The sequence below is a fragment of the Peromyscus maniculatus genome, chromosome 19, assembly GCF_049852395.1.
Source record: "Peromyscus maniculatus bairdii isolate BWxNUB_F1_BW_parent chromosome 19, HU_Pman_BW_mat_3.1, whole genome shotgun sequence".
In the NCBI taxonomy this organism is placed as follows: Eukaryota; Metazoa; Chordata; class Mammalia; order Rodentia; family Cricetidae; genus Peromyscus; species Peromyscus maniculatus.
The window spans coordinates 10,856,718-10,884,204 of NC_134870.1; the positions used below are offsets into that span (position 1 = coordinate 10,856,718).

Genomic DNA, 27,487 nt, shown 5'->3' on the forward strand with positions numbered 1-27,487 from the left:
TTTTTTTTTTTTGGTTTTTCGAGACAGGGTTTCTCTGTGTAGCTTTGCGCCTTTCCTGGAACTCACTTGGGAGTCCAGGCTGGCCTCGAACTCACAGAGATCTGCCTGACTCTGCCTCCCGAGTGCTGGGGTTAAAGGCGTGCGCCACCACCGCCCAGCCCCTGAATTTCTTTTAGATGGGGCAAGAGGGCAAAAAGAGAGTTAAGTGTCCCCTCAAAGAGCAGACGCCCCGGGAAGCCTTGACGAGAATATGAAGGCCGTCGAGAGCATACATTTTCAGAGAAAGCCTTGACTCCCACTTTGTGTGGATTCCATGGATCTGTGTTTGCTAAGACACACAGGGAAAGGCAAACATGGCTGCAGAAATTCAAGCTGAAGACGCGTTACAGTTAACTCACACATAAAAGGGATGTGGAGAAGTAAAGCCGATCGGTGCAAACTATTTCCAGTTTAGAGTTAGAAGGATTCAAAGCAGAAGAGTTCAGTGTTAGCAGAAGCAAACTAAGAAAGACCCAGATAAGTTTGGCTAGCCAGTGCAAACAGAATGAACATGTTTAATCAGCCTTAGAAAATGGTGGACAGTCAGCCAGATGACCAAGATTCTTGAGATGATGAATGGAAAAGCTAGAGCTGAAACCAAAGTATACAGTTGGTGGTTAAATGTGGCAAGTCCTCAGGACATCTCTCACCTGGGGCAAGAGGAGGGGACGGTTTATTATGAAGTTATAATCCCAGGTAACACATGACCTCACTGTGTAGCGCTGAGTCTGTCCGGAAGTCAGTGTGACTCCCAGGTTTTGGGGTTTGAGATGCCGGTCAATGGTGGGGATACAGTGAGGGAGGACAAGGCCACATGGCTGTCACAGGTGGTTTGACTGGAGCACACTTTTGCCGATGGGAACAATGCTGATGGATGGGCTTCCTAACAGCAGGTGTCAGGCTGAGCCACCCTGAGCAAACGAAAGTGAGATCACTTCCATGGAGAAACGAAGGATTGGCCGTTAAAGGTCTATGCCAGCATAAGCTCCTCTGGCTGTGTGGCCAGCGCAGAGAGAGAAGCCAGAACCGTAACAACGGGTGTCCAGAGTTGGAGAGAATGTGAGGCATGAATAACAGAGGGTTGAGGAAACAAGTCTCCCTGGCTGTCATTGGTGACATCGTGGGGACGGCTGGCAATGGCCAGCAGGTCTCCAGTGATAAAAATGTTTTCATTCTGCACTGTCTGAACAGTAAGTAGCTACTGTGGCTATTGTGACCACCGAGCAACTAAATCTCTGACTCCAAACGTTTTCATCTTTATGTAAATGTGAGAGGCAGTGCTAGTCTAGATAAAGCTCAGGAGAAAATGAGACCCGAAGAAGACTGACGGACTGCAAAGGAATTGCACCAAAAATCAGAAGTACGAAGGGGTTAGGGAACAGGTTGAGACCAAGCCTGGCTGGACTTAAAACAGTTCTGTGTTGTGGTGGCATCCAGATGGTAACAGTGCCTGTGAGTGAAGGGAGCTGAAGGTGAACTAGAGGTCAGATTGCAGGGGCAGTGTGTGTGAGTGCATGTGCAGCCGGGGGATGATGGGGGTTCCCCGGGAGACTCACCGCTTACCCACAGCCCTGAAGAAAGGTACCCAGGCCCCAGAAAGCATGAGATAAAAGCTACCGGGCGAGGAGAAAACAGTCAGAAGGTCTGAGGCTTCAGGAAGCGAATAATTTTGTTTGTAATTTTTGTTTATTTGTTTATTGTGCATGTGAGTGTAGAGGACAGCTTTTGGGAGTGAGCTCTCACCTCGCTGAGGGGGTTTCTCTTACTGTTTCTACCATGACAGACTGGCACCCAGCTTCTGGTGATCCTCCTGCCTCCGTAGGGTGCTGGCCTTACAGGTGTGGACCACTGCAGACTTGGCCGTTAGGCTTGTACAGCTCATGCCTTTACCCCTGAGCCACATCCCCAGACCTGTTTTGTTCATTAAAATACTAGTTATTCTCAGGACCAGCAAGAGGGCTCAGCAGGTCAAGGCTCTTGCTGCCAAGTCTGAGGACTGAGATCAATCCCCAGAACCTATGTGTGGAAAGACAGAGCTTCTTAGGTTGTTCTCTGATCTCAACATACACCCTGTGACACATGCATGAGTTCCCATATATACATATATGTATATAATACATATGTACATACACATACTATATATATAGTACATGTGTGTATATATAATATATATGGTATATATATATATTATATAGTGTATACATGCATGTGTGTGCACGCGTGTTCTCTGAAGGAGACTTTGTGGACCAAGGAAAGGTAGATTCAACCCTCTGAATCTGGTTTTTGGCAGAAAAGGGAGAACACTATAATTTGTTTCTTTTCCCAGAGGATGACAATGATAATTACTCTTATTCTTAATGTCTATAATTTTATTTTACAGGTCTGCTTGGACTTTGGAAATGGACTTCACTTAGAGGTGAGGAACTAAGGGGAATTAATCCCATTTTGGGGACCCAGGGCCTTAGTTTTCTGGCAAGCAGGTTGGCTCTGCTTTTCTAGATTGGAAATCTACACTGCCTTAGACCTGGACCTTCTCATTCAAACAAGCACAGAGGAACCCACATCAAAGAATGCTCAGTTCCACATTTCATTTAAAAAAAAAAAAAAAAAAAAAAAAAAAAGACCTCGCCAGGCATGGAAGAGCACACGTCTTTGGTCCTAGCACTCATGAGGCAGAGGCAGATGGGAGGCAGGTGGGTCTCTGTTGGTGACCAGCCGGCTCTACATAGTGAGATGAAAACCCTTTACCCATGGCTGTGAACTGTGAGGCCATGGAGATCATGGGAGGTTTTCCTTGAGACATTAATAAGGAATGAGTAAAGATTAGGATTTTTGCAGTTTTATGTTGTAAGTTTTAATGTTCTCATCTGTTTCTTTAGACAGAGAAAAAGTGAGCATGAAGTTGTGTGAGAAGGATATGGGAGGATGGGAGGGAAACATGATCGAAATATAATTGCATGAGAATTTTTTATTGAAAAATGTTTTAAGTCATAATTCACATTTTATTAAAAATTTTATAATAAAAATAAAGAAAAATGAGAGGCAGTGTAAACATTTTAAAATAAAACACATGATTATTTAGAGCAACAAAATGGGTAGAACAAAGAGATGAACCTGGTATGGAATTATTCTGTACTAAATCAACTACACTGAAATTTTCCTTGGATAAAAAATCCCTACAGGCCAACAAGATGGCCCAGCGGGTAAACTCACCTGCTGTCAAGCCTGAGGACCTGAGTTCGATCCCCAAGAACATGGAGGAAGGAGAGAACTGACTCCTGCAAGTTGTCCTCTGACCTCCACGAGGCACAACTGTACACACACACACACACACACACACACACACACACACACACGTACACGCACGCACACGCGCACACACACACACGCACACGCACACACACTTACACACTAAATAAGTAAATGCTTAAAACTATATAAAATCTCCCTATGAAACCTAACTGAAAATATGTGAAATAATTTTCCCATGTCGAGTTTTAAAACACAAGAACAGGGCAAACTTAATGACTCACCAGTTGGTAGGGGTGGGAAGCCGCAGCTAAACCAGAGCCTAGGCTAGCCTCAGACTTAGAACCCCGCCTCTGCTTCTCAAGTGCTGGATTACAACATGTCTGACCTCGCCTGCTGGGGTCAAATTTCTATCAACCATTTCTGAAGAGAAAGTCCTAAAACACAAAGTCATGTATTTTCAACCCAAAAGTCATCACAGAAAGTGGAAGTCAGTTGTCAGCCAGAAAGAAAGGAAGCCCTTGGCATAGTATCGCTTCTGATCGTAAGGGGCCAGCTCGTTTCTTGGTCTTTTGTGGAGCTCGCTTTGGAAACCTACTCTTACTATGGAAAGCAGACCCTGCCACTTTACCAGCTGGGAGGCCTCTCTCCTGTGCCTACAGAGTTTGCTAGAATTTCCTCTATGGAAATGAAGCTTGTTAAAAAATACAAGACGTATCTTAAGTTTTGCACTATTTTGTTTTTAATCGATTAGGATTACTTTAACTAATACATTAAACTATGCACTGTTTTTAAGTTTAGTGAATTGCAGAATGTCCGTGGGGATGTAGTGATTGAAGGTAACCTTGTTAACAGGTTTTCAGCGCAAGGAGAGGAGACAAACTGCCCCCTAAGCACACGCACTTGGTGCGTCAAAAGCGGGCCTGGATCACCGCCCCCGTGGCTCTGCGCGAGGGAGAGGACCTTTCCAGGAAGAACCCAATTGCCAAGGTACCGGCTACAGAGCGATACGGGGTGTGTGTGTGTGTGTGTGTGTGTGTGTGTGTGTGTGTGTGTGTGTGTATGTGTGTGGTAGTGTGTGTGTGTGTGCTGGTGGTGTGTGTGTGTGTGTGCTGGTGTGTGTGTGTGTGCTGGTGGTGTGTGTGTGTGTGCTGGTGGTGTGTGTGTGTGTGTGTGTGTGTGTGTGTGTGGTGTGTGTATGTGTGTGTGTGCTGGTGGTGGTGGTGGTGTGTGTGTGTGTGTGTGTGGTGTGTGTGTATGTGTGTGCTGGTGGTGTGTGTGTGTGTGTGCGCTGGTGGTGTGTGTGTGCTGGTGGTGTGTGTGTGTGTGTGCGCTGGTGGTGTGTGTGTGTGTGTATGTGTGGTGGTGTGTGTGTGCTGGTGGTGTGTGTGTGTGTGTGTATGTGTGGTGGTGTGTGTGTGCTGGTGGTGTGTGTGTGTGTGTGTGGTGTGTGTGTGTGTGTGTGGTGGTGTGTGTGTGTGTGTGTGGTGTGTGTGTGTGTGGTGGTGTGTGTGTGTGTGCTGGTGGTGTGTGTGTGTATGTGTGTGTGGTGTGTGTGTGTGTGTGTGCTGGTGGTGTGTGTGTGTGTGTGTGTGTTCGCTGGTGGTGTGTGTGTGTGGTGGTGATGGTGGTGTGTGTGTGTGTGCTGGTGTGTGTGTGTGTGTGCTGGTGGTGTGTGTGTGTGTGTGTGGTGCTGGTGGTGGTGGTGGTGTGTGTGTGTGTGTGGTGTGTGTGTGTGTGGTGGTGTGTGTGTGTGTGCTGGTGGTGTGTGTGTGTGTGTATGTGTGTGGTGGTGCTGGTGGTGGTGGTGGTGTGTGTGTGTGTGTGTGTGGTGTGTGTGTGTGTGTGTATGTGCTGGTGGTGTGTGTGTGTGTGTGTGTTCGCTGGTGGTGTGTGTGTGTGGTGGTGGTGTGTGTGTGTGTGTATGTGTGGTGGTGTGTGTGTGTGTGTGTGCTGGTGGTGTGTGTGTGTGTGTGTGCGCTGGTGGTGTGTGTGTGTGGTGGTGGTGGTGGTGTGTGTGTGTGTGTGTGCTGGTGGTGTGTGTGTGTGTGCTGGTGGTGTGTGTGTGTGTGCTGGTGGTGTGTGTGTGTGTGTGCTGGTGGTGTGTGTGTGTGTGTGTGTGTGCTGGTGTGTGTGTGTGCTGGTGTGTGTGTGTGTGTGTGCTGGTGATGTGTGTGTGTGTGTGTGGTGGTGATGCTGCTGGTGGTGGTGGTGTGTGTGTGTGATGGTGTGGGTATGTGTGTGTGTGTGTGCTGGTGGTGGTGGTGGTGTGTGTGTGTGGTGTGTGTGTGTGTGTGTGTGTGTGTGTGTATGGTGGTGGTGGTGGTGATGTGTGAGGCGGGGAGTTAAGGCTGTGGTGTATGAAAATTACTCTGTCCACTTTCCGATATAAGGAAAATTAGGTACTGTACTTACCAGGTATGTTTGAAAGTGACCAGAACTTGCCTTGCAGCATCAATAACACTCAAATACATGATCTGAGGATTTGATTCAGCCACAACTCAGGGAATCTGGCGTTGGGTCACCTTAGTCTAATACACAACCTCACAATATTCATAAAAGGATAATATCATGGAAAAACAGCAGCTGCCAGAACTGAGGTCTGAGAAGAAGAGTGACTGGGACATGTGTCCTTCTTGGCTTAGGACAGCCCTGCATGCCTGTCTTCTGCAGTCAGTGATTGACAGCTGCCCTTTTCCACAAAAGGAATCCAATTTTCAGATAAAGTTCATGGCAGTCCCAGCCTGGGGCACTCTAATCCCAGTGTTAAGTTAGCTGTACGAACCTGAACACGCAACCCCTCTGGCTAGTCCCCTTAAAGCTGTTCTTGTTCTGCCCACTTCTGAGACTGGCACTGTCACTCTAGTTCTTTTTTTTCCCACTGTTTTTATTTATTACTTTACATTGGTTGTGTGGGGAAGCTCCACAGCCACATAAGTTCAGAGGGCGACTTCTGAGAGTTTGTCCTCTCCGCCTGCCGTGTGTTCCAGGGACTGAGCGCAGGTCATCAGACTTGACAGCATGCGCCTTTACCCACAAGCCATCTTGCTGAACCTCCTCTGGATTTAATAGTTTTCCACATATTTGCAATGTTTGTTATTTCACTCCCTGCTACCCTCCGGCTTCCCTTCCCTTCTCTTTCCTCCTATGTTGTCCCCGGTGACCTATACCATTAGAAGATGACACCATCTTTTCCAGCAACCATGAACAGCCCTGCCTCCTCAGGAGGGGTGGGACTCACGGGTCCCCGCTCCTAGCCGCGATGGGAAGCTGGAGGCCCCCTACCTAGGCTGCAGGTTGAAAATCTAGCTGTTACTGTCAGTTTTGCCCCGGCATTGCGACACAAACTTTTCTTCGGTCCCACTGCTAAAGTCCCTGTCACCTCCACCTCCCGCCTGGTCTCCCTGATTTCACTCTTGCCAGAGCCTCACCCACCTGACACCCACTCTCTGGAATTAGCAAGAGCAAACTTCTGAAGACAAACCAACGCATGTCCACCCTATTACTGAGGCCCTGAAATCAGCTAAGGGAAGGGCAGAGAGGAAGAATGCCCCCTACACGGTCTGTGGAAGCTCATGTGATTGTTGGCCTTGGCCTCTCTCCATCCTGGATGTCTATCCCCTCCTTCACTGCATCTCCTCAGCTGACCACAGTTCACTCCAGCCTTCCACCCTCGGCCCTTGCTGGTGTCTCTTCCTGGAGTCTGTTCCCCACAGGGATTTTTGGCACATGACTTCATCACGTCCCTGTTGAAATGTCTCCTTCTCTCCACCTCACTCTTTTCTCTCTGTCCTCTGATCCTGTCTGAGTCTGGCTTACAGCATATTTGTGCTAGACGTTGGTCAGGCGCTGCTTGCTTGTTACCCACATCATTAGCACAGAGGCTCCATGCGAGCCTCAGTCCTTAGGGCTGTCAGTCCTGCCGGTGCTCTGGCCTGCGCAGTGGGTGTTCCATGAACATCGGCATAAATGTATGCTCGCCTGCATCCAAGCTTGATCTTCAACTCTCCAGTTGAAGATCAGTTATAGACTCAAAGACAATAGTTTCCTTTTTCTAGCATCCTGCTGTATTTATTTTTATTTATTTTTTAAACATTGTTTTTGACTTTTAATTTTATTGTGTATGTGTGTTTTCACATACACAGTATGTATCAGATCCCCTGAAACTGGAGCTACAGACAGTTGTGAGCTATGACGTGGGTGCTGGGAACCCAACCCAGGTCCTCTGCAAGAGCAGCCAGAGTGCTGTTTACCATTGAACCATCTCTCCAGCCCCACCGCACTGGTTTATAAAAGCCTTCTAAAATCTAGACTTCCACTGTCTTTCACTGGCCTCACAAAGCGGCATGTGTACCACAGGCAACTGAGTGTTTTGTTTGGACTTTGCTCGGCTTTGGTTTTGTTTCTGGTTTTTGTATCTCAGTCATTCATACTGTCTGTCAATAAGTTTCCATAAAACTGACTCTTGAGTCCAACTGGTGTTTTCTGTTCTTATTCATTTTAATTATACAAGTTGCTAAAAGGAAAATTTTCACAAAAACCGAAGGGCTGGTTTCACATGCTGCTCTTGCCAAGGGCCTGAGCTTGGTTCCCAGCACCTCGTGAGGCTCACAGCCACCCGTAACTACAGCTCCAGGAGACGTGGCGCCTCCCTCTGGCCTCTGCAGGCCCCTATAGTCACATACACAAACTCTTCCATCCCCATCTCACTACATACATGTTCATAATTAAAAACAAAATACATCTTTCAAAATACTTTACACAGAAAGCAAAATACCTCAGGAAATTATCCACACTTTCCAAACTCCCCACCTAAAATCAATACTCACGACAGGCCCACTCCAGCGTATGTTGGAAAACTGTGGGAAGAATGTGTCATTAATCCTAAGCTTTGAGTACAGAAAGCTGGTCGGGCAGGTAGAGATTTATGTCTTCAGTGATATGTTACGACAAACTACAGAAATTAAGAAGCCTGGGGGAGGGACACAGGGAAACACAGCTAATGAAAACATAGGTAGGAATAAGATCGCTTATGGAGAAAAACGAGGACAACCGCAGGGCACCCAGCAGGTTAGAAACAGTATTGATTTGCCAAAGTATTTATTCCAAGCAGAAAAAGTGCTTAAGTGTATTCACCCCTGTCTGGGAAGATGCTCTATTCATACCTTTCAGGCAACTGGATGGATTTATGAAAGTAGTTTTTGATTCTGGAGTTCTTACTGTATGTACCAAATTTAAAGCATCCTCCCCCTGAGTTGGGTATGGTGGCACATGCCTAGAATCCCAGCTCTTGGGAGATAAATGCAGGAGGATCAGGAGTTCAAGGTCATCTTCAGCAGCATATCAAGTTGGAGGCTAGCCTGGACTATCTCATTAAGCCTACTTCCAGTGAGTGTAGCTCAGAAAGAGCTCTCTGCAAGCATGCATAAGTCACTGGTTTCTACCCTAGTACACCAAAGAAAAGAAAAAAAAATCTACTGCCCCTCCAAGATGTACCCCAACTATATCTCAACTCCACAATAGTCACAAAAGGTGAGCACTGTCCTACTCTCCATTTCACAGAGAGAACTGAACCCAGGGAGGCCGAGCAAATGACCAGTGTCACTACGTGTCCCAGGCCACCTGCCTCCTGTCTACACCATGACACCTTGAAAAGGACACTGTCATTAAACTGTTTTATAAATTATAAAGGTTTTAACTTGAGATATTCCTCTTTTCTTTTTATGTTAGATACATTCTGACCTTGCGGAAGAACAGGGAATAAAAATCACCTATAAATACACTGGGAAGGGAATTACACAGCCACCCTTTGGTATATTCGTCTTTGATAAAAACACAGGAGACCTGAACATTACCAGCATTCTTGACCGGGAAGAAACACCATATTTTCTGGTAAGAAAGAACAATTTCACCTTTATGTGTAGTTCTTCTTTGATTACAGTTATGACTTGCTTTTGTGTCTATGCTATAGCAGTTGATTTAGTTTAGCTCTAAATCTGTCATTGTCCCTGTCACAACTCAGCTGACTGGCTATGCACTGGACTCGAGAGGAAACAACCTGGAGAAACCCTTAGAACTACGCATTAAAGTTCTCGACATCAACGACAACGAGCCAGTGTTCGCGCAGGATGTCTTTGCTGGGTCTGTTGAAGAACTGAGTGCTGCACGTAAGAACGTACTGCTTTTTTAATTCTACGTATTTGCGTCTGTGTGCTTGTCTGTACGTGCACCACCTGTGGGCAGGAGTCTGTGGAGGCCAGGAGGGGGTGGGTGCCAGATCCCCTGGAACTGGATGCCAAGAACTGAACCTGGGTTCTCTCCAAGAGCAGCCAGTGCTGTTAACCACTAAGACATCTCTCCAGGCCTAGACCCAAATATATTTACTTTTTATTGGGGGGTGGGAGGTGGGGGGGTGGGAGTAGGGATATGCACAGCCAAGGTCATTTATCCTCCATATATAAAAACACAAAATTCTATCTTTTAATAAAACTTGAGTATTACTCATAGGAAGAATGATAATAAACCCCTCACTCCAGGTTCAGACCTCTTTTATTACTGTAAATTTAAAGGACCTTAAGGATTTTGGTCTTTTAAAAAAAAGTGACAGATTAGATTGACACAACAGATAAGGTTTCCATAGCAACTGTTCAAGCCTGCCCTGTAAGGGGAAGTTGGCTGCAGACACTGTGTAAAATGGACAGGGTTATGTTCTAGTAAAATTTTACAAGCAAAAACAAACAGCCACCTGACTTTGGGCTACTGTAGGGTGTCTGTTGTTGGTCTGTGGTTTGTATTATTTTCACTATAAGGTCTGCTGATGACATTGTTCAATGCAATGCTCTCCCTAAGACCCAAAGAAGAGATTTCTCATTAATCATAATAAAAAGAATAGTTGTACTAATCCTAATTTATTTGCATCTGAATAAACGTCCAGGGTCACGAGTAGTTCTCAGTCTTGGCTATTAGATTAAGTGTGTGGCCCTCATGCAGCAATATTTCAAAACTTTCCTAGTATTCTATGTAGACATACATGCCTGTGCACAAGTTCCATGGCACATGCATGGAGTGAGAGAACAGCCTGTGAGGGTCAGTTTTCTCCTTCCATCATGTGACCCCAAGGGTCGATCTCAGTTCGTCAGGCTTGGCAACAAATGCCTTCAGCCCTGAGACGTCTCTCTGTCCCCATCCAATTAAATTTCCAATAGTGATATAGTGTAATTCTGGTAAGAACCCAGATCCTTATAGGGAACGGCTGAAAGAATTTGCAAGTACCCTTACCTCAACACCTTTATTCCTAATGCCAGATACACTTGTGATGAAAATCGTCGCCACAGATGCAGATGAGCCCAATACCCTGAATTCTAAAATCTCCTACAGAATTGTCTCTCAGGAGCCTGCAAATAGTCCCATGTTCTACCTAAATAAAGACACAGGGGAGATTTATACAAGCAGTTTTACTTTGGACAGAGAGGTAAGTTAATGTTATATGCCACCTTCTCTTTTTTTACACTCTCTCCTTTTTAGTTTCTCCACTCTGTTTGGTTTTCTAATTTTTATTTTTTCTGCATTCCTCACTCATGGAATAACTCTAAGAATTATCATGTAGGGATGTGCTGCCCAATATGGTAGTTAGTAGTCACGTGTGGCTGTTGAGCTCATGGAATGTGACCAGTCCAAATTGAGGTGTGTGGTATTCATATTTAAATGAGTAAAATAAGCACCAGATCGGGAAAACTTAGCATGGAGGCTAAAAAATTTTACCATGTGACTCAGACATTGAGCACAGCTGCACTCCCAGCCCTCAGAAGAAAGAGGTAGAAAAGCTCCACAAGTTCAAAGCCAGCCTGTTCTACATAGGGAACTCCAGGTTATCCTGAGCCACATTGTGAAACTCAGATTCTCAGACAGTGCCTGGCATGATAGCACAGGCCTTTAATCCCAGCCCTCAGGAGGCAAAGGCTAGTGGATCTCGGTGAGTTTGAGGCCACCTGGTTTCCATAAGAGAATTCCAAACCAGCCAGGACTGCATAGTGAGACTTGGTGTCAAAACAAAAAGCAAAATTAAAAAGCTCATAATGGAGAAAATTCTTTCTTTGAATCTCAAAAGAAATTTTGAGAATTTGAGTAGTTTCCTGGAAAGATTATTCTCTCAAACATTTTTCTTTTTTCTTTTTTTATTTCTAGTTCAAAAAAACTTTTAGCTTTATGTATATGAGTGTCTTGCTTGCATTTGTATGTCTGTGCACCCCATGTATGCCTGGTGCCTGTGGAGTTCAGAAGAGGGCATCAGATCCCTGGAACAGGAGTTATGAGACAGCTGAGAGCCAGTACATGGATGCTGGGAACCAAATCTGGGTCCTCTGAGTAAGCTTCCAGTACTCTTAACCACTGGGCCATCTCTCCAATCCCTAATTCTAATTTTTCAATCAAAGAGGAGATAGATAATCTTTAAGTGCCACATGCACAAAGATTTTAGTAACACAGGAAAGTGTTAGCAGTCCCGAGGACACTGCAATGTTACCAGATGTAAATCTTAGGCAGACGCACTGTGTCGTGTTTGAGAATCAACTACTCAAATGGGAAGGACCTTGGCCAGCATTCCTATTGAGATCTCTGAAATCAGAGAACGTGACCAATGACTCCTAACTTCTGCTGACGCACTTTCACATGAAACTGGAGTGAGGGAGTGTTCCTCCAAGTACACTGCTATCCCTGTAGTGTGGACATCGAGCTGATAATCACGGCTGCCACTTATCGGGCAGTTACCAGGTTACCTTGTGTAATCCACACTGAAACCCCGAGGCCAATCCAGCTCTTACTCCCATCTTACACATAAGGAACCTGAGGCTCCAAAGGAGTAAGTGTGTGTCCAGCCAAGCAGGCAGCTAGCTTCAGAGACGCAGCTCTCTCTCCTCCGTCCACTGAGTGGTTCTGTCCCACACGGGACCCTCCCACACTGAAATGGCGGCTGAGCCCCTTGAGCCCCAACACGCAAGACTGCATATAAGAAAAGGGTTCACTTTCTCCATTGTTTTGTTTTGTGCTGTGCAGTGGTTTTTATGTTTCCTCGTGTAGCTGAGGATGGCCAGGAGCTTCTGGTCCTCCTGCTTTCACCTCCAGAAAACGGTACACTGTTTGTTGTTTGGCTTTGGTTTGGAATTTTCTTTAGGTGCTTTGGCGTGACTTTTGACATCTCAGGGCATCTGTTGGACAGGTTTCCTAGGAGTCCTCCCTGCAGGAGTCTGGATCAAGCCTTTCAAGTTTTACCTCCCCTGGCCAAGTCTTCCTGACTTAGCATTTAACTTGGGATGAAAAAGTACAGGAGCAAAACAAAGTGCCCACTTCAGTCCCACACCACCTCCAGGGCAGAACAGTCCACCTTTGTTTGGAAAAACCATCTCCTAAAACTGTTCCCAATGACACAGTTAAGGATTATCAAAAACTCCTCTAGGGTTTTCTGCCCTTCTGTAAAAGCTCTGATTGCATGTAAACAACACCTCCACACCAATAATAGCAGGCCACGGAGGTTACTTGTGAATGAAACAGGCCATCGTCCATTTCCTAAGGGTGGAGTGAACCAAACCCAGAAAGGCAGCTTCTGGAGATAATATTTCCACCTCAGATGGATCATCTTCATTTTTTTTTTTCTGCAGGAGTACAGCAGCTATTCCTTGACGGTAGAAGCAAGAGATGCTGATGGGCAGATAACTGATAAACCGGTACAGCAAGCTCAAGTTCAGATTCGGATCTTGGATGTCAATGACAATATACCTGTGGTGGAAAATAAAATGGTAACTTGTTTTTAGAGTTGGTGTACTGTTTCTTGAGTCCCAACTGAAAATGTTTTATTGCATTACTAAGAACTGTGTGTTTATGCTTTGCAGTATGAAGGGGTGGTGGAGGAAAACCAAGCCAACGTGGAAGTCATGCGTATCAAAGTCACCGATGCAGATGAAGTAGGCTCAGATAACTGGTTAGCAAATTTCACGTTTGCATCAGGAAATGAAGGAGGTTATTTCCACATTGAGACTGACACACAGACTAATGAAGGGATCGTGACCCTCGTCAAGGTAAGTTGTGAGTGTTCGCCACCAGGGCAGGACTGTGGCTATCGGAGAGACTCACATATTGTGAGCTCCATACTCTCGCGACTGCTTTACGAGAACGTCAACTGGTACCAGCCTTGCTCAGAATCATAGCACACTTCCAGGAAGCTTGCTACCCAGTGTGAGCTTGATGGGCCAGGGCTCCGTAACTTGCCTTTTGAACCCAAATCTATAGTGATTTTACTTGTAAGTATTGTAAGAGCTGCATTTTGGAACACAGTGACCTGCTTTCCAGTGCCTCCTGTGAAGGAAAAAGTGAATTAAGTAGTCTTAGCGAGCTACTAAAGGTACAGCATGTGTGAGGTGCTAGGTTTAATCCCCAGTGCCAAACAAATTAAAACTTAATGGGATGTGGTGACTTGTACCTATAATCCCAGCACTTGGAGAGAGGACTGTTGAAAGTTCAAGGCCAACCTAGACTTCATTGTAAGTTCTAGGCCAGCCTGAGTTGCAAAGCAAGACCCTGTCTTAAAATAATAATAATAATAATAATAATAATAATAACAATAATAACCAAGGTGCAGTGGTGGAGCACATCTCTAATTCTAGCACTCAGGAGGCAGAGGCAAAGGCAGGTGGATCTCTGTAAGTTCAAAGCCCACCTGGTCTACATAGCACATCCCAGGACAGATGTAACACACAGCAAATGCACAGGGAAAGGAGCCAAGGTCATCCAGTCACTAGGGACGCATCCACACCTGCAGCAGCTACACAAACACTGCCGGAGTGAAGAGCAATGAAAGGGGAGTTCAGGTGACCTCGAGAGGGTGGTCTTTTTTCTTTTCCCGATGATAGTATTATTTGTGTGTGTGTGTGTGTGTGTGTGTGTGTACACACATATGTCAACACAGGAAAAAGAAATGGCTGCATAAAAATCCTCAGAACAAATCAATTTTATGTAAAAACTGTAAATTGCTCAAAAGCTAGTAACAGAATGACTAAGTGAGTTAAGCACAGCTTAATCCCAATATTTGTCTTTAAAATGGAAAGTGGGAACACACGCTTTGTACACAGTGATCGAGCAAACTACACAATGGGTGTTGTAAACAGCACAGTTGACAAAGAGCTTTTCGAAGGAAGGCTGATCTTCCTTGGACTCAGCAGTCAAGAGCTAAGATACTCATTGGCCTTCTGCTGCAAGGGGAGGGAGTGGGCTCTTATTTAAATGTACTTCCCTGGGCTTTCTCTTTTCACCAGGAAGATCATATTCTTTATCATGTTAAGGTGCAGTGTAAATCTATCTCAGAATCCAGGTACTGGTGGTGCATGCCTCTAATCCCAGCACTCAGGAGGCAGAGGCAGGTGGATCTTTGTGAGTTTGAGGCCAGCCTGGTCTACAGAGCGAGTTCCAGGACAGCCAGGGCTACACAGTAACCCTGTCTTGAAAAAGAAAAAGGAAAAAAACTAAACCTACCTTAGGAACAGAGTAGGCAATACCACTGTCTTAGTTAGGGTCCTGATGAAACACCACAACCAAGAGCTAATTGGGGAGGCTGGAGGCAGGAGCTGATGCAGAAGCCATGGAGGGGTGCTGCCTACTGTCCTGCTCAGCCTGCTTTCCTATAGAACCCAGGACCACCAGCCCAGGGATGTCCCCACCCACAGTGGGCTGAGCCCTCCCTCATCAATCACTAATTTAAAAAGAGGCCCTAGAGGTTTGCCTACAGCCCCATCTTATTGAGGCACTTTCTGAATTGAGACAACATCCTCTCAGATGACTTCCACTTGTGTCAAGTTGACATAAACTATCCAGCGCAGCCACCACATCCCCATTTATGAAAAACAGATCCATGGAACATATGTTACAGAACATTAATTTTTATTAAATGCCCATTAATTTCATTGCAAAAAAACCACTTTTGCTATTTTTTTTTAAATAGAAATATATGCTTCTGAAAGTAATTATAACCGTTACAAAAACTTGCTATATTAAACGTAGTGGATCAGGCCACTTAAGACAGCACCTAAGGAGGAGAGGCAGAAAGACAGGGACATGTTCAAGGCCAGCTTGGCCTGCAGAGTGAGTTCCAGGCCAAGGAAGAGCTATATTTTTTTTTGTCCCCAAAATACTAATAATTGTAAGGGCCAGAGGTGGTAGATGACTTCAAAGAAAGTGTTTCTTTGCACATGTGACCTCACAGAGACCGTGACAGCTTATATAAGACCTGGACATGCTCAAGTCAGACAAATTCCCAGCACGGAGGGGAAAAGGTCGGTACCAACCCTCACTGAGGAGCACGCGATGGCTGCTGGAAGGAGTCAGTTTTCTGTAATGGTGTGACATCTGCTGTACTGACACACTCCAGGGCAGGCCTCACACCCAAGAGCAACTGAACGGCACAAACCAGAGTCCATGGGGGTGGGAGAGAGAGAAAGAGAGAGAACAGAGTTCAGTGAGAAGGAAAGTGGACGTGGATCTGGGAGATCTGAGATGGGCATGAAGCTGATCAAAATTCATTGCATAAAATTCTCAAAGAATAAAAAAAAAAAGAACAGTAATAATGAAACCTCCTAAACACTCCACGTTTGTGGGTTTCCAGATTAGCAGGGTTTGCCGCTGGCTGCTTTGGTGTAGAATGGACCGCTCAGTGCGGCTCCCGTGGGTGTTGTTATTGGAGTCAGGAGTCTCTGTGCGTGTACTCCTGTGCTCTGGTTCCTCTGCAGTAACTGGCTTTGTCTCTCTAGGAAGTCGACTATGAGAAAATGAAGAGTCTCAACCTCAGCATCCTTGTCACTAATAAAGCAGCTTTCCACAAGTCTGTTAGGAACAAGTTCAAGGCTACGCCCATCCCCATCACTGTCAAGGTCAAGAACGTGGTTGAAGGCATTCATTTCAAGAGCAGTGTTGTCTCCGTCCGAGCTAGTGAGGCGATGGATAGATCCAGCCTCAGCCGGTCGATTGGAAAATTTCAGGTTTTTGATGAAGACACTGGACAAGCAGCTAAAGTGAAGTAAGATACGGTTATGGATGTATTTCTAGGTTTTAATTACCTTACATGCCTGTTTTTTAAAAATGTCGGTATTCGAAACTCATTACGACGTCTAAGCAGCTCATTCCTTTATGCCCCAGAATTACAGTTTGCCAAAGGCCCGTGAAGTCAGTTGTCTCCAAACTGAGCCTGTAGTTGGAGGAAGGAGGGATTTCCATCCTTCCCTCAGCCTCTGTGTGGAGGTGGAGGCTGGCTGGTCACCTCCATGACAGCTCTACTAGAGAAGACTGAGAGAGTATCTCAGAGAATAACTGTAAAATTCTCTTATTTCCCAGCACACTAGTGGGTGAGGAAGTAGCCAATAAGATTAACCACATGCTAAAGATACCAGCACACGATTATAACCCAGTACTGTGAAGGCTGAGGCAGGGGGATTATGAGATCCTGGCCAACCTGAGCTCCACAGGGAGACCCTTTTCTCAAATGGGCGAATGATGAGAGAATCTTGCCACAAATTCTGCTTTACACACACATTTTTTAATAGTTCTACACATTCCTGGAAGAGGGGATTTAGCTCAGTGGTAGAGTGCTTGCCTAGCAAATGCAAGGCCCTGTGTTAGGTCCTCAGCTTGGGGGTTGGGGAGTTAGGGAATAGTTTCACACATTTCAATATGGGAGAAGTCGTTTTATGTACAAATAAATTTTGAGAATTAATCTTTATTTAAGCCACTTTATTTAGTTCCAGGAGGTGTGAGATTTTCTGTGTACCACATGAATGTGTATTTGTGCATGAGCCCACGGAGATCAGAGGAGCGTGCCCGATTCCCTGGACTTAGAGTTATAGACAGTTGTGAGCCACTCTATGGGTGCTGGGAACGGAAGCCAGGTCCTCTCCAGGATGGCTAAGCACTCTTGACCACTGAGCCGTCTTCCCAGTGAACTTGGGTGTGTGTGGGTCCCAGTGGTCATTACTAAAACACATTTGTTAGGAACTGAGTGGATGTTGTCACTCTGCTAGAAGGACTTCATTGTGTCCAGTCTCTAAAGTGTCAGTTTACACTGGCACACTTTAGGGTTATCAACGTGCATCTCTCTCTTAGCTCGAGGGTCACTCCATGGGAAGACCCTTCTACAAAGCTGCTGTTTATGAAGTTATGTGGGTTGAGTTTAAGCTGCTCAGATACACAGCTTTGGGGACCTTCTGCTCAATGCCAAAGATGCTCTGGTGCCCATCTGCCTTATGCCTGTGTTCCTGGGTGCTGACACCCCATAAAACATCTACAAATAGGGCCAGCTTGGTAGGAAGGCTCCCCAACTGTCTGTTTATATTTCCTGAGTCTCCATTAATGGAATCTATCAGCCATAGAGTAGATAACTTCCTCAAATCAATACTAATAAGCACTTTCCACTAAATGTCTTTGTGACCATCTTTTATTTGCCCTTCTGCAGGAGTCTACTTTTAACCTCCATGACTCTGTCTCCTGACAGGGCAACCCCGAACTGAGTCCCTAGAACAGGAAATCCTGTGCGATTTCTCTCTGCATTCGCTGAGAACCTTGTGTGTTCTAATACCCACCTGTTGAAAATGGCTTCCTGACAATTTTTTTAAATTTTGCGAGTTTTATCAGGGCCTGTGACTATTACAAAAATGATGTGTGTTCTTTGAAGAATGATAAGATATGCTTCTGTCTCAAAAGAGTCTTACTTCCTTCTTTAGCATGTAATTATAGATCCTTAGAATGGGAGTGACCTTGACCATCAACTCACGTCCGTGAGTTTTCCTAAGTTCTGGGAGGCACGGCTAAGTTAACTCATTTAATCCATTAGTAGTTGCTGCTTTTGAAGTCTTCATAAGGATGGTAAGATCTGGAGAGGTGGCTCAGCTTTTAAACGCACCTGCAGCTTTTGTAGAGGACCCAGTTTGGTTCTGAGGAGCTCAGGTGGCTCACAGTCACCTGCAGCTCCAGCTCTGGGTGTAACTGACACCCTCTTCTGGCCTCTGAGGACACCTGCATGCACATGCTCATAGCCACACACAGATAAGCACACTTAAACATCATTTAATATTAAATACAATTTAATAAGGACAGATAAAATTAATCACATCTTTAATTTTTGTCATAGTGTGGTATTAAACTGATTATTCATTCAGGAAGTTATGGATATTTGAGATAACATGTGAGCTGCTATTCTGACCAAATGTTGAGTCCCACAATAGATCAGTAGCAAAGCTCTTTAAATGACATCACATAACATATTCACTTGTGATGTGTGGATTAGATTACCTTATTATGTAATGGCTATGAAAATGGAAAAATGGGGCAGGCAAATCAAGGCCTGCTTTAAAATTCCTGACAGGACATTCAGAAGTACTTGTGAAAGTCCAAATGTACTGCCATTTGCTTTTTACATTTTATTTTGTATAGTTTTATTTTTACAGTTTTAGGTGTTGTTTGTTAAGACAGGGTGTCATTAGCCCAGGCTGGCCTTGAACTCACTTTGTAGACAAGGATAACCTTGAACTCCTTGTCCTTCTGCCTCCACCTCCCAAGTTCTGGATCATACCTCCCTCTCTAGTCATTTACTAGTAACAATAATAAGGGGCATAAAAAACACAGTTCAAATATGTAAGTGGATTGTTTCCAAATCGTGTACACAAATATTACTATAAATTAGCCATCCTTCTTGTGTGCTTAAATAGCTACTTACTAGAAAACATTGATTGATTGAACCAAGAGACTCACATGTTTGGCTTGTGTTTGTATGTTTATGTGTTAAACTCAATAGTACTCACTGTATATAATTCCGAAAGCTTAATATGAGCACATTCTCTGTGCCTTCTCATAGTTGGCTTTTCACAGTGATTTCCCTCACTTCAGAGAAGAAACCCAGAAATGTAATTGTTTTCACTTTTAACCAATTCTACTGAACACCATCATTCCTAACAATATGCAGTGTCTCCAAATGTTTAGGTGCTTCCACTTAAGGCAACCACTGTTTTTTAAAGTTATTTTTAAATATTCACAGTATCTCAATATACTATATATCATAAGCCTATTCCACTACCTTGAGACATTCAAATCCAGTGTGTGTAACAAGTGTATCAATGGGATATAGTTAAGAAAGAGGTCCAGATGTTAGTCCCAATGTATCCAGAATTAACAATGAATTTGGTGTTTGTTTTGTAACAGATATGCAAAAGTGGAAGATATAGACAACTGGGTCTCTGTGGATTCTACCACTTCAGAAATTAAGCTTGTGAAGATTCCAGATTTTGAATCTAGATATGTCCAAAATGGCACCTACACTGTAAAAGTTGTGGCTATATCCAGTGGTAAGTTGGTAAACAGATGTTTTGTGTAACTAAATGCGTTCAGATGTTATCTTCCAGCACCAGAAGTTTATGTTCTGTGTATAGTAGGCTCATCTCTTCAGTTTAAACATTCTATTCTTGCTTACTTAGTGACTTAGAACTGATTCAAATCTGAGACCCAACTATGATGAGAGGTGTCCTCAGTGGTTAGCGCCCCCTCCTTACCTAATTGGCTTCTGTATTGAAACTGTGTCCATGGTCAGTGATAGACTCGGAAGTCTGAACTCTCTCCTGTTTATTTTCAAGATCATCCTCAGAAAACCATCACTGGCACGGTCATTATCACTGTTGAAGACGTCAATGACAATTGTCCCACACTGGTGGAGCCAGTACAGAGGATCTGTGATGATGCACCATATGTGAATGTCACTGCAGAGGATCTGGATGGACCCCAGAACAGTGGGCCATTCCGTTTCTCCATCATTGACCAGCCCTCTGGAACAGCAGAGAAGTGGAAGATAATACATCAAGAAAGTAAGTGAGTTATTGAACTACATCAAAATCTAAATTATAAGCATAATCGACAACTAAGATTTTTATAATGTTTACTTCCAGTTTAATTCCCAGTCTACTTTCCTGCCAGGCATGGTGACACACACCTTCAGTCACAGTGCTTGGGGGGTAGAACAAGTAGATGTCTGGGAGTTCAAGGCTGGAGAGTTCAACCCAGCCAGAGCTACACAGTGAGACCCTGCATCAAAAATAATAGTCACAATAATAACGTAGACCATATTTCTTCTCTCAAATTATACTTCCAATGTCATCTCCAATATAGTTTTCAAGGGGCTTATAAAATGAGTCTCTGAACCTACAGTAGTATCTCAGCTCCTCTTACAGACCCGTGGAAAGTACAAAAGATTCTCTAACGTGCCTTAAAGGAGGCTGAGTTTGCTCCTAGTATCCCTTCAAGTACTTTTGTCTCATAAGCTGGGGAGACTGGAGCCTTCCCATGTACAGCAATCACACATTTGTAAAGTGCACTCATAATGATTCTGTTTAAAATCGAGTTTATTGAGCATGTCCTGTGTTCCAGGCCCTCTGCATACATGATCTCATCTAATCTTGCTTGGTCACATTATTTCCTGATGGTGGGTGGAGAATTGTTGGCCTGAGATGTAGATGTAACTTGGTGAACGGCACAAAACTAGGTTGTGATGGTCATGACCTGGCAAAGGGTCTCACACGGTGCTGGTGGGCACAGTCACCATATCTTGGCCATATTCTTCTCACTGATGTGAACTTTTGAGTGTCCTTTTGACAGTCTCAAGTGCAGAAAATTCTATCCAGGAGACTATTTAGCAAGCTGTGTTTATTTCAGAAAGGTTTACAGCACAGTTATCAACAACCATCTTATCAGTTGTTGTAGCGTACCTTAAAATAGTTCAGAGAAAGATTTTGTTGTCTCTTCCCACTACTTTTTAATGTTAGTTTTTTTAAATATACACCACAACCCTGGTACAGTGGTTCTTACAACCCTGGCACTTTGGAGGCAGAGGCAAGAGGACTGTTTTTTGAGATTAGCCGCAGCTACACATCAAGTTCCAGACTAGCCTACATAGGTAGGCCCTGTCTCAAAGAAATAATGTCAGCAAGATAACTCAATGGGAAAAGGCACATGATACCAAGCCTAACTGCAGAGTTCTACACCCAGGACCCACCTCTAACCTCCCAATGCTGACCATGGTCCTGGAACATACAGGCATAGCCACACCCACAATAAATAAGTAAATGAATGAATGAATGAATGAATGGATGAATGAATGAATTAAAAGTGAATGGATAAGTGAATGAATGAATGAATGTAACCTCCCCTTCTCTCTCCCTCCTTCTCTCTCTCTCTCTCTCTCTCTCTCTCTCTCTCTCTCTCTCTCTCTCTCTCTCTCGTTGTTTCTATTTGCTTGTTTTTTGAGACAAGGCCTTACTCTGTGGCCTGTGCTGGCCTCCATCTCTGCTGTTGTCCTGTCTCAGCAGCCGGGTGCTAACATCTTTTATTTTCTTTGTCTTTTTTTAATATGTGTGTCACTGTATTAAAATGCTTGTTTAAATAATGTGAAATGCCAGTACCGAACTTCTTAAGAAAAGAAACAAAACCGTGGCTATACAGAGAGAAGTATTGCCACCGAAGAGAAGAGCAAGATAAAAATAAGATGAGCCTGTGCTGAAAATTATCAAAACTGGGCTTGGCATGGTGCAGTTTCTGCTACACTTAAAAACTACTTTGGTAGCTTCTTTTTTAGTAACGGGTAAGATAAACACCCTTGAGTGAAAATGTTATTCATATAAATGTCATCTCCTGCATCCCTGTATTCCCACTGACTGGACAGTGTGGTGGCTGTTCCTGGAATTTAGTAGACCACACACATTAGTTAAAAATAATCATCAGGAAAGTTAATTCAACCCTAACCCATTGCTAGTTCAACTTGGTCTGAAATCTGTGGACACATTTGAGGAGCACACAGAGCGAACTCCATGGGGAGCTGGGCGGGAATAAAGCTTAAACCTGGAGCTACACCAGACCCTTTCCCCGGGTTAGTTTCTCTCCCCTCAGCAGCTGCTCATCTTCATTCCCTGTGCCTCCCCTCTCACAGGCACCAGTGTGCTGCTGCAGCAGAGCGAGCAGAAGCCCGGGAGAAGTGAGATCCCCTTCCTCATTTCCGACAGCCAAGGCTTCAGCTGCCCCGAGAGGCAGGTCCTTCAGCTCACGGTGTGCGAGTGCCTGAGGGGCGGTGGCTGTGCAGAAGCCCAGTACGACAACTACGTTGGCCTGGCCCCCGCGGCAATCGCTCTCATGATTCTGGCCCTCCTGCTCTTGCTGCGTAAGTCTTCAGAGCCTGTCTTGAGTGTCTTCGGCCCAGGGTGACTTCCTTACACTCCTGCTTTAACCTCATGAGAACACTTTGGAGGGTGAATGTTAAGATAAATGGAGAGCATTACATGTTCTTGTACCTTTTGACATAACTCCTGTGGGTATCTCCATGAGCTGGGGGGGGGGGCGAGGGGAGGGGGGGTCCTGTCACTCAGCTGTATTTCCAATGCCAGGAGTCAGTAGTGTTTATATCTTCAGAAAAGACTTGCCACATGCATGTGCCATGTGGCTATAAGGTTATTTTTGCAAAGGTAGTATGTTCCAATCCAACCATGCTTTGTATGTTCAAGTCACTGAGGCTCCCCTGCCTCCACCCCAGGCTGCTCGGCTTGCCTCTGGCCAGCACCAGCGGCAGCCAACCCTTTTCAAAGCACTTGGTGTCTCCTCACAATGACAAGCTGTGCCCAGCCAGTCCTGTCTGCCCTCCAGTCTCCAAAGACCTGGGGTCACCTACAGTCCCAGTCTACTTGAAATTGGGCTGTCTCCATGGAAAGAGGAGGGTCCCATTAGAGACACTTGTAAATATCTAGTTAAATACACAGAACTCAACAAGTTACAGTGGACCTCTAGCCCATCGGTTCTGTTTGTGGTGAGTGACTCGTTTTGATTTACCATGGAGTTGGGTAGGCATCTTTTACCCAGGATTCCATGTCCTGCCATCCCATCCCAGCTTCTCTGAAGCCTAGCCTGTCACTCAGCCCACGGCACTTGATTACTATTAATTTTTAAAAAACAGTACTTAAGAGCTGGGTGTGTAGCTCAGTGGTAGAGGGCTTACCTAGCATGCCTGGGCTCAATCTCCAAAATACATAAAACTAAACGTGGGGGTACAGCACACTTGTGACCCTAGAACTCAGGAAGAGGAAACAGAAGGGTCAGAACTTCAGGATCTCTCTTAGTTACATATTGAGTTTAAGGACAACATGGGTATATAATACCCTGTCTGAAAAATAAATAAATAAATAAAAACCAAAGAAAAGAAAACAGTACTTAGGTAATTGAAAGGTAAACTGAGGCATCAGGGAGTTAGGTCTTGTGCAAAGCCCCACTCTGAGGTAAAGTACAATAGCTTTGGTGTTCTAGAATATGCTGATGTTTTAGTCTGCTGTTACCACCCCCTCACCCAGGTTGTGTGTGTGTTTGTTTTGGATGGGGCTTTAGAGACAAGGTTTCATTCTGTAGCCCAGCCTGGCCTTAAATTCACAGCAATCCTCCTGCTTCAGCCTCCCCAGCATCTAGGGACTGGGGGCATCACAGACATGTGCCACCGTTCTTGGCTGCTTTTGGCCACTCTCTGATACATATCTTTTAGATAGTGGACTTAGAAAAAAAAATTCAGGGCAGTAGTTTTAAAAACATTCCACCTTTGCCTTGGTCTTTCTGATTTACATATGATCTCATTCAATCACAATATTCTGCTCACTGGCCAGATATGGGCTCTCTGTAGCGAGTAAGACCTTTGAGTCAGAGGACTCTATCTGCCTTCAGGCTTTGGTATAACTCAGCCAAAGCAAGGCTGCAAAGGTTGGACCACAGGGAAGAAACATAGAACAGAAAAATGAAGCTTTAAGTAAGTGAACTCTAAACGATGGGGTTTGGGTTGGAAGACGGACCTCTGGACTCTGCTTTGTTCTGTGAACTCGTCCAGTGTGAACTCTAAACGATGGGGTTTGGGTGGGAAGACGGACCTCTGGACTCTGCTTTGTTCTGTGAACTCGTCCAGTGTGAACTCTAAATGATGGGGTTTGGGTTGGAAGACGGACCTCTGGACTGTGTTTTGCTCTGTGAACTCGTCCAGTGTGAACTCTAAACGATGGGGTTTGGGTGGGAAGACGGACCTCTGGACTCTCCTTTGCTCTCTACAGTTGTGCCACTCTTGCTGCTGATATGCCACTGTGGAGAGGGCGCCAAAGGCTTCACCCCCATCCCTGGGACCATAGAGATGCTGCACCCTTGGAATAATGAAGGGGCACCACCTGAGGACAAGGTCAGTTTATCGGTGATGTAACCTGCCTTCGGGTCTGATTTTGTGGGGGATGTGGGGAGTATGGACAGTCTCACTCTGCAGCCCAGACTAGTCTTGAACTGAAAGCAATCCTCCTGCCTTGGACTCCCAAGTATGGGGATTACAGCTGTGAATCACCTATGCCCAGCCTTATTTTATGATTTTAAAGGTATTTGGGGGGTATTTACAATATTTTTGGTCATGAGAGACTGGCACAGCTATTGTTATAAAATATATACATTAAGAGCTGGCATTCAGCTCTTAAAGTCCTTGGCACCTAGGAAGTAACAGTGTCTGGAAGACTGAGCCCTCCATCTTTTGGAACTGACAGTGTCACAGGGGAACTGATTAGAGGGATCAGCTGATGTCCACTGCAAAACTGCCTGCCTGCTTGCTGGTGAGGGAAAGTCCAATGCCTTTCAAGGTCACGGGAGCCTGTGTTGGTGTTGTAGTGTGACAGTGAAAAGAGAAAAGTAGTCCCTAAATCCCATGCATGTGTTTATCCAGCCGCAGTCATTAGATCTCACACATACCCTTTGTCAAAGAACAGGTTCAAGTGATAGCATGTTCTCTCTTGCTTGCTAGAGCAGACTGGAGAGGTTTTTGACTGTACTGTGGAATATCCTGGGCTAACAAGAATGCAGACCAGAAGCCAGCAGGTGATCCAGACTATGTAGAGCAAGGGACAGGGGGAGCAGGAACATGTGGGAATTTAGACTAGGAATTTCTGCCCTGCTATTAAATGGTCCTTTCAATACCAAGTTCTGATCCATTTCCATTCTCAGTACAGTCAGTTGACAGAGGTAAACCCCAACCCCCAAGATGCTTATGAAGTGTGCCCAAATCCCTTTCTTATTGCTTAACAGCCGGCTCCCTGTACTTCCAATGTGTCTTCACCCTGGCTTTCCTCTTCATCTGCCACAAGTACCATTTCCTGTAGGATATATGTTTCAACAGCAAGTGCCAGGAAGCTGAGTGCTGGCAAAGAAGAACATGGTGTTTCTTCATGTTGATTACTGTCTTTGTTAGGGTTTCTAATGCTGTGAAGAGACACCATGACCATGGCAACTATTAGAAAGGAAAACATTTAGGGCTGGCTTACAGTTCAGAGGTTTAGTCCATATTGGGACGTGGCAGTGTGCAAGCAGACATGGTGCTGGAGAAGGAGCTGAGATTCCTACATCTTGACCCATGGGCACAGAAAGTAGTCTTGGACACTGGGTGTGGCTTGAGTATAGATGAGACCTCAAAACCCACCTCCACAGTAACTCACTTCCTCCAATAAGGCCACACCCACTCCAACAAAGCCACACCTCCTAATAGGGCTACTCCCCTTGGGGGCCATTTTCTTTCAAACCACCACAATTATTTTCCTTGTTACTGCAGCAGCAATACCTGACAAAGTAAATTAAGGAAGTAACGGCTTATTTGGCTTACAGTTTGAGAGACACAGTCCAGCATGGCAAAGAAGGCTTGGTAGCCTAAGTGTGAAGAGGCGGGTCTTATTGCATCTGTAGTCAGGAAGCAGAGAGCAGACAGGAAGTGGTCCACCCCCAGTGATCCACTTCCTTTAGTGAAGTTCCACCTCCTAATGGTTCCACAATATTCCAAAGCACCCCACAAGCTGAGGACCAAGTGGTCAAACACATGAGCACTGTAACCCAGTGCTTGGGAGGATAATGGAAGAGGGTCAGAAGTTCAAGACCAGTCTAGACTACATAGTGAGAGTTTGTCTCAAACAAATAAGAATAAGTAAGTGAATGTGGGCAGTCCTGGATCAGTCAACACAGAGATCCTTCAACACATGCCCCATCCCACCTCCTTCCGGATGCCCCACAGATGGGTTCCATTCCAGAAACTAGTTCTTGTCCTCACACTGGAGCAAGCAGCTGAGACATGAAGAACTGCTCTGTAGGCACATTTGCTTTTACAAGCTCCTTGGTTCTCTTTAATTTAGGCAAGAGATTCTAGCAATGGAAGACTGGAAATAGAGTCTTTATGTCCAGCTGAAATTTCAGAGTTCTGTAACTGTCACAGAAGACCTCAAAGGAGAGGTAGATGTCATTGGTTCTGGTAAACAGAATGAACCAAGACCACCTAAGGAATCTGAGCTTCATGTCCTCCATGGATTGTAGTCAGCTCTGAAGCAGGGAGAAGAAATCCTTCACAGGACTCAAGTAGACGTGTCCCACCCTAAGTGGTCTCCTAATTTGCCTAGAAGGAAATAGCTTATCCCTCCTTACATCCACTTAGCTTTTCTCTTTATGCCAAGTCCACTGTCCCTTTGTCCTTTAGATTCATGTCTGAGCTGTTTACCCCTAGGTGGTGCCGTCCCTTCTGGTGGCGGATCATGCCGAGAATTCAGCAGTGAGAAACGGAGCAGGCAATGCAGGAGGCTCGATGCTCAAGGAAAGCTTGGTGAAAGGCAGCAGCTCGGCGTCCTTTACCAAAGGACAGCATGAGCTGTCCGAAGTGGACGCAAGGTGGGAAGAACACAGAAGCCTCCTCACTGGCGGAGCCACTCACCTTGTAGGGACGGCAGGAGCCATCGCAGCCAATGAGACACTGAGGATGACAAGAGCCACAGGGGCTTCCAGAGACATGAGTGGGGCTCGGGGAGCTGCTGTTGCCATGAATGAGGAATTCTTAAGGAGTTACTACATAGAGGTAAGCACTGGTGTTTATGGATGGTGAGGGGGGAGAAGGAAACGTTTATGTCAAAACGTGAGATTCTAGATTACCAAGGGGGCTTTTGTAGAGACAATTAGTGGGAAAGTTTTATGGGGTTTTGTGGGGGGGGGGATGTTTATAGGCAATAGGAAAGAGAGGTGGGACCCATTGAAATAGACAGTGTTAGCCAAGTTACGCTGTGATAACAAATGGCCCCGTAATCTGCTTAGTTTTTACAAAGGCCTTTTT

General features: G+C 45.1%; 1 protein-coding gene across 1 annotated transcript in view; it reads left to right on the forward strand.

Moving 5' to 3' along the window:
* Positions 1 to 27,487, forward strand: part of Dsg2 (desmoglein 2) — a 46,206-nt gene that overhangs the window by 13,252 nt on the left and 5,467 nt on the right. Inside the window, exons 2-14 of the mRNA XM_006970230.4 lie at positions 2,420 to 2,455; positions 4,144 to 4,278; positions 9,019 to 9,180; positions 9,311 to 9,455; positions 10,593 to 10,759; positions 12,942 to 13,079; positions 13,173 to 13,358; positions 16,080 to 16,345; positions 19,516 to 19,658; positions 19,944 to 20,171; positions 22,286 to 22,513; positions 24,429 to 24,550; positions 26,891 to 27,235. Of these exons, the coding sequence (XP_006970292.3) occupies positions 2,420 to 2,455; positions 4,144 to 4,278; positions 9,019 to 9,180; positions 9,311 to 9,455; positions 10,593 to 10,759; positions 12,942 to 13,079; positions 13,173 to 13,358; positions 16,080 to 16,345; positions 19,516 to 19,658; positions 19,944 to 20,171; positions 22,286 to 22,513; positions 24,429 to 24,550; positions 26,891 to 27,235 (2,301 nt within the window). The remainder of the gene's footprint in view (positions 1 to 2,419; positions 2,456 to 4,143; positions 4,279 to 9,018; positions 9,181 to 9,310; positions 9,456 to 10,592; positions 10,760 to 12,941; positions 13,080 to 13,172; positions 13,359 to 16,079; positions 16,346 to 19,515; positions 19,659 to 19,943; positions 20,172 to 22,285; positions 22,514 to 24,428; positions 24,551 to 26,890; positions 27,236 to 27,487) is intronic.